The 12,755-nt window shown below is 39.4% G+C and overlaps 2 protein-coding genes across 2 annotated transcripts; one reads left to right on the forward strand and one right to left on the reverse strand.

The window, feature by feature from the left end:
• Positions 1 to 222: 222 nt before the first annotated feature.
• Positions 223 to 5,474, forward strand: LOC113779736 (endoglucanase 6). Its single transcript, XM_027325438.1, has 9 exons — positions 223 to 661; positions 762 to 974; positions 1,359 to 1,559; positions 3,156 to 3,245; positions 3,365 to 3,529; positions 3,713 to 3,997; positions 4,106 to 4,454; positions 4,546 to 4,593; positions 4,712 to 5,474. The coding sequence occupies exons 1-9, from the start codon at positions 455 to 457 to the stop codon at positions 5,008 to 5,010; spliced, it is 1,857 nt and encodes a 618-aa protein (XP_027181239.1). The 5' UTR covers positions 223 to 454; the 3' UTR covers positions 5,011 to 5,474.
• Positions 5,475 to 6,207: 733 nt separating this feature from the next.
• On the reverse strand, positions 6,208 to 9,786 carry LOC113779737 (protein phosphatase 2C 51-like). Its single transcript, XM_027325439.1, has 3 exons — positions 8,677 to 9,786; positions 6,969 to 7,074; positions 6,208 to 6,561 (listed from the first exon to the last, which is right to left on the reverse strand). Exons 1-3 carry the CDS (start codon positions 9,538 to 9,540, stop codon positions 6,254 to 6,256), a joined length of 1,278 nt encoding a protein of 425 aa, XP_027181240.1. The 5' UTR covers positions 9,541 to 9,786; the 3' UTR covers positions 6,208 to 6,253.
• Positions 9,787 to 12,755: the final 2,969 nt, after the last annotated feature.

Consider the following 12,755-nt stretch of genomic DNA (forward strand, 5'->3'; position numbering starts at 1 on the left):
CTCTCTCTCTCTTTTTCTTCCCCACTCAAATTATCAGCTCATTAACCCTTGACGAATAAAACCAAAAGAAAAAAAAAATGCGGTAGTAACAACAACGTTAATAAAATACTAGTACTAGTTCAGCAAATTAAAAATTACAAAACTAGTAAGTGCATTAATTTCTGAACAATTGGCACCTTCCCTCCACCCCCTCTTCGACCTCCATATATACAAGCACTTCCCCTTCCCCTACTCCCCTCACTCACCTCTTTCGATTCCTCTCTCTACTTTATTCCTGTTCTTCTCTTCTGGGGTAAGCTCCTCAGAAGTTATGCACTAGATTATAAACAAAACCAACATTGGCATTTTGCATACAGAAGATATCACTTCTGTTTTCAGAACAGATCTATATAGTTGCAGAAATTGATTTTTGGTGTCCCTTTCAGTTTTTGTAGCAAGGGTTGGCTTTAAATTAATGGAGAATACTGTGAAACTCTGTTTCATTGCTCCTCTGTTTCTGCTACTTGGGATTCTTCCCTTAGCATTTGCAGGCCACGATTATAGCCAAGCTCTAAGCAAGAGCATTCTCTTCTTTGAAGCTCAGAGATCTGGTTACTTGCCAAGAAACCAAAGGGTCCAATGGAGGGGTAATTCTGGTCTCAATGATGGCAAGCCCAGCGGGGTAGTTTCAACTATTTAAGCCACATTTTGATGTTTTAACTTCTGTGGCTCATTTTTCACGTGCAATTGCTAATTTAGCTCAAATTCTTGAGTTGTCTTAGGTGGATCTAACTGGAGGGTACTATGATGCTGGAGACAATGTGAAATTTGGGCTTCCCATGGCATTTACAGTAACTATGATGTCCTGGAGCATTATCGAGTATGGGGGGCAAATGGCTGCGAGTGGTGAGCTTAGCCATGCCATGGATGCCATTAAGTGGGGCACTGACTATCTCATCAAAGCTCATCCCCAACCCAATGTCCTCTATGGGGAGGTAATGGTTCCCTCTAATTTGAAAAAAAAAAAAAATTAACGTTTGATTAAATGTTGGGATTCGTTGCTTAGATTGCGAGCAATTTTTTTAATTGTAGAAATCTTTTGGTCAAGGAGTTTGGTCTACTTGCACTACCACTTTTGGCCATCGCGATTCCAACATTTTAAAGAAACTACAAATTCTTTCGTAGTTAAATCTAACATTGGACTTTCCAATTCCATTTCTTCAAGAAACAATATGAATTCTCTTAAAAATCAAGTAGTGAGCCAGTACGTCGTCATTTTCAGAGAAAAATTACCCGTTTAATACGGGATTAGGAGGTCCCCTGTTTTTTTTTTTTTTACATTTTTAAGCATTGGTGGGATTATTATTATTTTTTGGTAGGTTGGAGATGGTAACACAGACCACTACTGCTGGCAAAGGCCAGAGGACATGACCACGTCAAGGGCTGCTTACAGAATTGACCCAAGCAATCCCGGATCTGACCTCGCTGCTGAAACTGCGGCCGCAATGGCCGCTGCGTCGATCGTTTTCCGCCGTGATAATAGTGCATATTCCAATGAGCTTCTCAACCATGCTTATCAGGTACACTCATACGTATTTGCATAGTCAAAATGTTGTTTAACTTTTTATTAATTCCGAATCTCTAATGTCGGCTTTAGACCAAAAGTTCTCTGATAGTACTAGTGTTTACATAACTAACTAACTGGTTTATTAGTAATACTTATAGTTAGTGGTCGCTGTCCACTGAGAATGTGTTCATTGGACTGGACGAGAGAGCGAGAGGATCCGGTTTGGTTTGGTTTGGTTTGAGACCTCGTCTCCCTTACAAATTACAATTTTTTTTTTAAAGAAAAGAGAAAAAGAGATAGAGTGCCCACCGAGAACAATAATGAATGAACTGGCGCACGCTAGCAACAGTTGATTGTGTGTAGGTTAGTAAAACGGTCGCAGTTAATAGGCAGTTACGAAGGTTCAGCTTTTTGTCAGGCTGGTGGGTGTCGGTGTAGGCCGCAGGGAGAGGTTCCGTTGGAATGCGTTCTGCTTTTACGAATCCAACAAATCCCATTAAAGCTTAATGACTCGACCTTTACTCTTCTTTCTTTCTTCTTTACTAATTAAGATAAGAGATAAGAGAACCCAGCATGCTTTCTTCAATATTCTAAAAAAAAAAAAAAAGAACTCCTTAGTCAAAGTTGGACCATAACCATAAATGTACGAACACAATCGACCTTCCATGTTGCTAACGCTAGCTAGCTTTTGCAAGACTTTCACTAAAGAAACCCAGACAGTTCACATATCAGCTGCACTTTTTGGAACGAACTACACTACTACTATTTGCTCTCTTTTTATCAAATGGAATGGAATATGCTTATCTTCACCGAAAGGAGCAACAAAGGGACTTCAAAGTTCCAAAACATCCCTTTCTTTTTCTTTATGGTACATTTGGTAAAATATTCGCTGATCAGTACAGACTGTTTCGAGTATGGGTTCTTTTCTTTTCAATAATGCGAGGTAAAACCTGTATGGATTCTTTAAACAAAAGATAAATGGCGTTTACACTGAGGTCCTGGTGAATGAAGAAGGAAGGGCCCAAAATTGAAAATTATAGATCAGCACAGCAGGAGACCAACAATGGCGAATCGATGCCCCGTTGAAATCTATAAAAGCAAAAGTGCTGAGTAGTACATACTCTTTTTTTTTTGCCCTTTATGGGTTAATATATGTACTCACTAGTGATAATTATTGTGGCATTGATTGATAGCATTGCCCATCATCATCCAGTTCAAATGCTGGTGAAGTGAAATCTTACGGCGAAAAATAAAAAGAAAAGAAAAATCTTACGGCGCGTAATTGGGCTCATGGAGGACGTAGGGCCCATCTTAGCCGGCATTCACGGGCAATGTCTCTTAATTGTACGGTTTTGATGTACTTCCAAATCCCAACCGTTAATTAAAAAATGATCAAAGGTAAAATCTACGGGGTATGGAGTCTGGGCCCGTAAGATCTTGAAACGTGGCGTGTTGTCGGTGGGATTCGGAGTTTTGGACCACTAAAAAATAAAAATATGCCCCTTTTATATCTTTCTTTTCTTGGTTTTCCTGTCTTACCCTTCATTTTCACGAATATCCCCTCTCTCTCTCTCTGCGGCGGCTTTAATGTATTTGTTGTCGTGTTCAGCTGTTCGAGTTTGCTGATAAATACAGGGGCAAATATGACAGCAGCATCACAGTGGCCCAGAAGTACTACCGATCTGTTAGTGGGTACGCGGTACGTGATTCCTCCTCCTTTTTTGTAACCAATCTAAATAAAAAATTAAACAGTAGTGCCATTTTTTTTTTTTTTTGCCCCCCTTAGTAAAAGTACATTTCACTCGCTTTTAATTGCAGGACGAGTTGTTGTGGGCAGCAGCCTGGTTGTACAAGGCAACCAACAACCAGTTCTACTTAAATTACCTAGGCAACAATGGGGATGCTCTTGGTGGGACCGGTTGGGCCATGACTGAATTTGGGTGGGATGTCAAGTATGCTGGCGTCCAGACCCTTGTGGCTAAGGTAAAATATTTTCTAATCCACACTAACTATTTTCGAACAGTTTTCTTGACTTCTAAATTGTTATTTCCATAAATGTTGGACTCAGTAACAAATAATCATATAATCAAAGGTGCGCCTGGATTGATAGATAGCCTTGTAGCTTCATGAACTAACAAACCCGCTTATTGTATTGTTTCGTTGCAGTTCTTAATGCAAGGGAAAGGTGGTCGTTATACAGGGGAATTTCAGCAATACCAGCAAAAAGCCGAGGCTTTCATGTGTTCGTGCATGGGAAAGGGCAATCAGAATGTTCAGAGAACTCCAGGAGGCCTCATTTTCCGCCAGAGGTGGAACAATATGCAGTTTGTCACAAGTGCCTCATTCCTTCTCACTGTCTACTCTGATTATCTTGCTTCTGCTGGCAAGTCTCTCAAGTGTGCTTCTGGCTACGTATCGCCATCTGAAATGCTCTCATTTGCTAAATCTCAGGTATAGCTGTTCTCTACGAGTCTTAACCGACGCGGCGCATTTCGCCTCTTATCTCTTACAATTGTCTTGTGCTAACTACTCGATGCTTGGCTTCATATGCTACTGCAGGTGGACTACATTCTTGGAGACAACCCGAGAGCCACGAGCTACATGGTTGGATATGGGAACAACTATCCTAGACAAGTTCACCACAGAGGTTCATCCATTGTCTCCATCAAGGTAGACCCCTCATTTGTGAGTTGCAGAGGGGGTTATGCCACTTGGTTTAGCAGGAAAGCAAGTGACCCCAATGTCCTCACCGGTGCTATTGTTGGAGGGCCAGATGCATATGACAATTTTGCTGATCAGAGGGATAACTATGAGCAAACTGAGCCTGCTACCTACAACAATGCTCCCATTCTCGGTGTCTTGGCTAGACTACATGGTGGCCAAGGCGTTTATAACCAGCTTCTTCCAGGTATAGTGGAGAGAGATTGATCTGTTTCAAAGTCTTGGCTTAATTTAATCATGCAGTTTTCGCTTAATTTAATCATGCAAATTTGGTGCAGTGGCTCAGCCTAAACCAGTTCCACACCCTAAATTAACTCCAACTCCAGGTATTATTCTTTTCAAGTTCTAGGAACTTAAGTCCACTATCTTGCAATTCTCAAACCTTGCCCAAGATACATTGCCTGATTGGTGGGACTATCTAATGTGGGGGTTATTGTATCGCAGCTTCATCCTCCAATCCAATTACTGTTGAGCAGAGGATGACAGATTCATGGCTTAACCATGGAAGAACTTACCATCGATACTCTACAATAGTGACTAACAAATCTGACAAGACAGTGAAGAATTTGAAGATTTCAATATCTAAGCTCTACGGCCCTCTGTGGGGTCTCACAAAGTTTGGTGATTCTTACACATTTCCAGCATGGACCAACTCTTTGCCCGCAGGAAAAAGCATCGAGTTTGTGTATATCCATTCTGCTTCTCCTGCAAATGTATTGGTGTCATCCTACACATTTGCTTGAGACAAGAGGAAAACGCATTCTCAGCAGAGGTTTATGAGTTTTATCGAAGTTATATAAGAATTGTGCACATATAGAAGGAGCAGCCCAGAAGGCCTACCGAAAACTTCAATTACTTGTTGATTTGCAATCTCAGCAGTGTTTTAGTTGCAGTTAGGTTAAATAAGGGCGAAGCATGGAGGAAGAAAGGAGTGAAGAGACGATTTAAAAGTGCTCATCCTCTTTCTTCTCCACTTCAATTATGAGTTTGCATAGAAGAATTGAGAGACAAGTCAAAAAGAGTGAGATTTCGAGAAGTGAAGAAAGGTTTCACATCTCAATAGGGTTTTTAATGTTTTCTTCTACAGCAAAGCTTTGAGTACTTTTTCTTTTAAACTTTTTCAACTCGTTGTGTGGTGATATTGTAAGGTTTACAACTTTTCTTGATCTCAACATGAATATAGTTGGTGCAAATTTGTGATCAACAAGCTTCTTTGTCTAAATGGTTTGTTCTTACAACTCCTCAAAATGCTGTGCTCGTTGTTTGTGACATAATGATTGTGTCTCATCACGAACAGGAATACACTACTGGGACCTGCAGTGCTTATTGAACAGTACTTATTCTATAAAGAATGATCAATTTGGTCAGCCAATGAAATCTACAACTGTACGAAGAAGAGACACCTGATTACGGTCATGCACTATTTCGTTGAGTAGCATTGCACACTTGCACGGGACCGCCGGTTCAAACTTATGTACTACTAGCAACACTAAACTGGCTAGTTGCTCGTAATACCTTTTCTTTGGGCCTTCAGCCTCGTATTCCAAACAGTACGTGTAGCCCAACTTCACAACATCATGCGGTGTGTGGGGAGCTAACAACATGGGTTGGGCATATTAGAGGGTAGCAGGCACTAATTAGTGCTATCTAGCTGATAAAACTGCTGAATTCGTATACTTTCATCGGCAGATTCGCTAAATTTAAAAGAGAGTTGATGTTAATCAAGTTCTAGAAAAGTAGCTAATCATAAAAATGAACACCTTAGCCTTAGTTTCACGACTAATTCACCTTCTGCAATCCCACCAATTGTCCAAAGGAATGAATTTGAGTGAGAAACGAACGTCGTTCCAACCATGTCCAAAATGAGAGAAATCTCCGATGTACATTGCACGTTCAGATCCTACACAACAGCGAGGAGAGGAGGGGGGGGGGGGGGGGGGGGTGGGGGGAAGCAGAAATGACATTAACACGAGTAAGTACAATCAACTAGTGGAAGCTTTGCTGCTCGGTTGGTTGCTTGAGATCAACTACGATTATGCTTATGTTGTCTCTGCTTCCTTTAGCAATAGCTAGCTCAGCCAAAATTGCTGCAGCTTCCGCAGCACCAGGTTCCTTCGACAACCTTTTGCTAATCTGGCCATTCAGACACCTCCTCACTACTTCACAGGCAACGTCATTGGGCACCACATCCCACACGCCATCAGTCGCAATGATGAGGAAGTCGTCCGACTCTGTTCTCTTGCATACTTTGACCTCTGGCTCCGAGATCACGTAGGGCTTCAGATAGTGATCGCCTGTATAAATGAAATTGGTCCAACAATTGAAAACTGGAACTATGATCACAAAATGCCGGCGATATAAATGGAAATTTACGTAAAAGTTATTTGCTAAACCTCAAACTTCTTTTTTTTAATCGATTTCAGATTGAAGCCTGTTTGTATCCCACACAGATATTAACTGACAAACTTTATTTAGATTGGGACTCGCAGACGTTATGAAGACATGATAAATCAGTGCAGCAGGATTAAAAAGATTCATAGTCCCAGAGACAAGGAAGATAAGAATAGTGCAAATTTCTTGAATTAGGCATTTATTTGCTTAATGATCAGCAAGGTCTCCTTTTAACTTCATGCAGATAATGAAAACACAAGCTGAAGCACTGGAGTCATTTTTCCACAGTATGAATAAGAAGATGATGTACCTATCGATCTTGAAGTAGCAAGGACTCCCTGTACACGGCAACCGTCCCAATCGATGATCCTTCCACCTGCAGCTTCCACCCTCTCCTTCTCATCAGGCCTGTCAGGCTGTTTAAAATAAAATGCCAAAAGTGAAAGCTAAAAGAAATTAGTGTCAGATATGCTTTGAAAATTAAGAATGCCAAACATCGATGATTACCTTAAGGATAGGAGTAGTATTCACCGGAAGCATGACAAAAAAAAAAAAGTGTTGCTTTCGTTCTAACAATAAATTCAGGTTGCCCTCAGCTTGTACTTTTTATTCCTTCTTTTTGGGGGACAATCAAAAGCTTTAAAACTAGCAGATCTCACAGCGATTAAGTTTTTAAAGTCGTCCTCACAAAAAAAAAGTGCATAGTTTCTGTTCCTTCTTCGATAGAAAAAATCTGGATAATACGTAAATTATTACAATAAGATACAACTATTTGGGAAGATTTGAGCGGTTAGCCGTGTCATTATATCTTCAAAAGTATTGTTTGAAAATTTCTGAAGTTAACATGTAGACATAAGTTAATATGTAGACAACTAGTCAACCAACAACTTCGAATTTAAATTGTCCAAACCACCTAAAGATCATTTGAAGAGGGTCTTACGAATTATTGATCCCCAGTGTTATATTTGGTATGTTATGATTAAACTCTAGCAACTTAACATATCTGGGTACTTCAAGCCCTGTCTACCATGTTTTGATTGCATTTCAAAAAACAGTGAGAAGACAAGTGTTACCTAGAAAAATCAGTGAGATGCAATGTGCATGAGATTTTTTTTAAAAAAAAAAATTTGAAAATATAAAAAGATACTAAGAACATATTTAGAAAACATGCCAAAAATCTTTTATCCAGAAAGTGCTACCGAACTAGCAGTAATATGAGAAGATAAGTACTTCGACGAAAGAGATAAAGAAAAGGATTCAGAGTTGAGTCATGCAAATCCATAGTGGCTGATAAAAGGCACTTTAGTTCTTTTTTTTTTACATTGTGAATTTCCTGTTTCTGCTGGACACTTTTGTTTTTGTTCCCAAAACAGAAAAAATGTTCGTTTTCGCTTGGATGGCTTATTCGGCAAAATTTCCTTTGTGATGTGACGTTCTTTAAACACGTTTCTTATTGCCTTGTTATTTTTTCACTACATTTTTAACCTCACATGTAACATCACATATATGATATATATACATATATAAATATATATATATACACACACACACACACAGACACTCACACACTAGTAGATAAAAATTTTTTCCTCCAAATGAATAGACTTCAATATTTGGACCTTTTGCCACCTTTGTGAGTGAAGTGGGTCGTACAGTAGATATTTCTGGAGCTGGAGAAAATGAGTCAGAAAGGCAACTAAACGAGGAAACCCAAAGGAGTTGCTGGCATTTCCAGCACACCTCATATGATGCATGCAAACATTGCAGTGCTCCTAAAACATTTCTGAGTCGACGTCGACAACAAAACAAAAGCAGACAGACATCGCACGGAAAGCGACAAAGCGAAAGAAAGGCACACGTAAGACGTAAACGATCTCCTAGGTGACACCTCAACGCCCTCAGAACAAAAACAACCCAACCCAAAGAAAACAAAAACAACCCAAAACAAGAAAAAATAACAAAAAGGAAAAAAAAAATCCATCGTCAACATGACAACACGAGAGAATTCAGAACTTCACCTTATGATCATTCGACAGCGCCATCGCTCTTCCGCCACGACACAGTACCGCCCTTGAGTCCCCACAATTTGCCACCACCAACTCCTCTGGCCCCACCATTACCACCACCGCCGTTGACCCCACCGCCCTCTCCGCCTCCCCTACTTCCAAACCCCTCACCCCCACCACCTGCTCATCCATTCTCAAGAAACACGCCGTCATCACTTGGCTCCAATCAACTCCACTTTCATTTTCCGACGATAATACTTTGTCCCTCGTGTTTGCTTGGAGCTCTTTTTCGACCAAATGGTGCATGCGGTCACGGCATGCATTGGCCACCCTTGCCCCGCCGTGACCATCGTACACTGCGAAGAATTCGTACTGTCCGGCCACTATCCCAGGCGCCACAGTCAATGCATCCTCCATTACCCTCCTGCGCCCGATAACCGATACCGATCCGCAAATTAACCGGGTCATGCTACCGCGATCTTCCACTTCGCCCGCCGCTCCCTCTTTTTCACCAACTTCTCCCTCCGGTAGATCATCTCCATCACCAGGAGCAGTGCTCTCTTCTGATGCAGAACCTGAAAAACCCGTGTCACCGCTCCTGTTTCCGGCAGCCCCTTTCAACTTCTTGTCCTTCAGGGAAACATCTTCGTCTGCCGGTGCCTCGTTGGACTTGGAGGTTGCCACCTTGTAATCAAAGCTTCTCTTTCTGGCGCAGCCGCATGCATCCTTGTCCTCGCTAAAATGCAAGGGCGGTTTCAAGCCGGCGGTCATCATTCGCCTAATCTGCAGCCTTTTCCGGCGAGCTTTCCTCGCTTTCTTTGCAAGAAGAGTACCCTTTGTAGTGCTAGTTTTGTGGCCGTCGAGAGGGGATCTCATCTTATTAAAACTTTCTGTTTTAATGATTCGATATCAATGAAATTAAACATTTTTCAAAACAATTTTCTGTTTTGGTTGGGGGTGGACTGTGGAGTTGAGGGGGAGGGGGTTTTGAGAGATTCTTGGATTGTAAAGACGGGAGGAGAGGGCTTGTGTGTTTTGAACTTAAAAAAGGGGAGGCAAAGAGTGGTAAGCTAGGACAGTTAACGTGGGTAGAGGAGGAGACTGGACAGTGAAGAGTACGAGGAAAAGCAGACACGTATGAAGGAGGAGGAGTGAGGGACGGAGGGCAAGGGCGTGGGATACTTGTTAACTACTACAACTTATTACTAGTACTGGTAATGGGAAGACGTGGCGGCCTACACTTTTATTTCTATTACACGTAGCGTAGCGGGAAAAGGTCGGCCCATTTCGGCTGGCTCCTTTTTTCTATTTATTGTGGAAAATGTTACTTATATTTATATTTTATTATTCACGCTTTTTTATCACTTTAATCATATAATTTATTTATTTTTATTTTTGTTATTCACACTCCCATTATCACTTTAACGTGCAGTTCAGTTATTAGACATTTAGACTATATGACTAAATAAATGATGAATGTGTAAATAACCAAAAATGATTACAAATAGCATTTCACTTAATTTTCTACTGCTTTTTAATTAACTAGTACTACTATGTTTACTGTTTAGGGGCTGGATGAGATGAGTTGTAGAAGAAAACGCGGCGATTGCTGGATTTTTATTTTTTTTTTATTTTTGGGCTTTTCCGGGACGGAGGAGGAGGAGTACAGGGGGAGGGGTGGGGGGTTTGCGCTAATTTCAATGAGCAGCCTTCTGCGCATCAAGAAGAAGAAAAACAGAGGGATACACATCAGAAAAAGGAAAGAAAAAAAAAAAAAAACTTCTGTCATGTGGATGGAGACTGCAGTTAGGTTTCTGCTGTCGCAGTTTGGAGGGTCTGATTGCATTTCTTATCACTCTGAATTCAGTACTGGATTGTAGCATGGCAACTTTAAAAGGTTCAAGTTCATTAGCGGAAAAAAAAAAGGTTGTACAGTTTAAATTACAAGACATACGTTAATTTTAATATATATGGAACTCATAAAAAATAAGAAAAATCATTCAAAACATTCTTTACATTTTGCTAAATTAATTTTTTATCCTTTACTTTTAAAATATTAATTTTACGCCTCTTACAAATTCAAATCAGCAAACTTTAGTCTCAACTTAAATTTTCAAACATTTTTTAATTTAAAATTACCACATGACTTACATGTGATCATTTTTAGGTATAAAAAAAAAATCAGATCTCACTTATTTATAGGCAAAAAATGAATTTAGATCATATCTAAATTTGATCTAAATTTGAACTAAATTCATTTAGGAAAAAAATGAATATAGTTCGGACTAGATTCTGCATTTTCTTAGAGGTAAAAAGAATATAGATCAAACCATCCATTTAACTACAAATGATATCTAATCCTTTTGTTCCTAAAAATGACAACGTGTGAGTTAAGTGGTAGATTTAGAATAAAAAAGTGACTGAAAATTTATGGTGGGACCAAATTTTGTTGATTTAAATATATGAGGAACATAAAATTAATTTTTTAAAAGTGAATAACAAAAAAATTCATTTGATTAAATACGAGGGACGTTTTGAATGATTTTTTAAAAAAATATATATATTAATTTACATTATATTCAAATTAATTTGTATTTTGACTAGATAAATTTATATTTTCTTAAAATACATGAAATCGTGGCCCAAACGCGATTACACACACTGATAAACATTTGTGCCCCATGTTCTTTGGCTTTGGACTTTTGCCTTGGCACCCTACCAAATTTGTCCTAGCCTTCTAGGCTTCACTCATGGCTAATGCAATGCAAAATATGCAATCCCCGCTCAATATATTTATGCCAATAATTCTATTTTGTTTGGCTATGAAATTACTTGAAAATTTTTATTTGGAATAATACTATAATAGTTTTTGTAATATAATGTATATGAGATAGACAAATAGTTGAAAAATGTATTTTTAATCTATGCAGGATAATATTTACAAAATTCTCTTCCAAATTATATTATCCAAATGAAAAATGTACTAAGGTGTTTGGCATACACATGTAACATATGTAAAAGTGAAATGGAAGATTTAAAAGTTTTGGATTAAAATTTCTCTTCCCTTTTCCGCTTTTAAAATCTCACATCTCCTTTGCTAGAGGGAAAAAAAAAAAAAAGGAAGAGGTTCTTTGGATTTAAGATTAAACTCGGGCCTCAGGCCAGCTGAGAGTTTGGAGATATCATTACTTTGAAACTTGTCCTGTAGTTGGTATACCGATGAATGAGCACGGCAGGAATCAAGTCCTAGTATTCATGATTGTTTTGTCATTTGTGATGGTGACTCGAACAAGCATGAGACTATGATCCCATTTCTCATCTCATTGAGATGTGAGCTTTATTTATCGCATCGCTTGATTACAACACCGACATTATGATTCTATTCATATAAATCTGCGGGGAACATAAGATAAGAGGGGAAAATGCAGCAAGAGACAAGTACAAAATTGTTCGTTCGATGCACCATATCCAGAAGACATCAAACAGCTGAGTATAATTTGACCGAAGAAAAGAAAAATAGAGAGTATCAGCTGACATGTTAACCTTTGGGAAGAAGGTGCAGGCTGTGTTCCGAATTGTTTGACTCTTTAGCCACTACGAAGGATCAAACGTCTCAAACCACTCAACCAAAATGCTGTGGTTCATACAGAAGACGTCCACATGCATACAATGAAATGTGCTGCATGGCACCTCAGGCGATACCTGGCAGCAGAAGAATCAAGAATGTTTATCATTTGCAAGCCTCAGACCTTAAAACCGTGATCAGAATACTGCTGTAGGTCAAGTGCTGGACTGCTAGTTTGATATCTTAAACGGCGTGAAGGCTTTGGCGTCTATCAAGTGGCAGCCACCTTTATTGCTGTACTAATTTGACTTGAATTGGAACACCTTGTTAATTGTTATAGGACAAGACGAGCGTCGCACTAAACTAAACACAAGACTTTGTGCATTTTCGGAGATATTTTTGCCTATATAAAGGTTGGAACCTGGCCTATAAATTTCACACACTCTCCATTATTTTAGCTTCAGAAGACCGGACAAAAAAAACGACTGAATTCGTTGGCAGTTTTACGAAAGATATCTAGTAGTAT

This window comes from Coffea eugenioides, chromosome 8 (genome assembly GCF_003713205.1).
Source record: "Coffea eugenioides isolate CCC68of chromosome 8, Ceug_1.0, whole genome shotgun sequence".
NCBI lineage: Eukaryota > Viridiplantae > Streptophyta > Magnoliopsida > Gentianales > Rubiaceae > Coffea > Coffea eugenioides.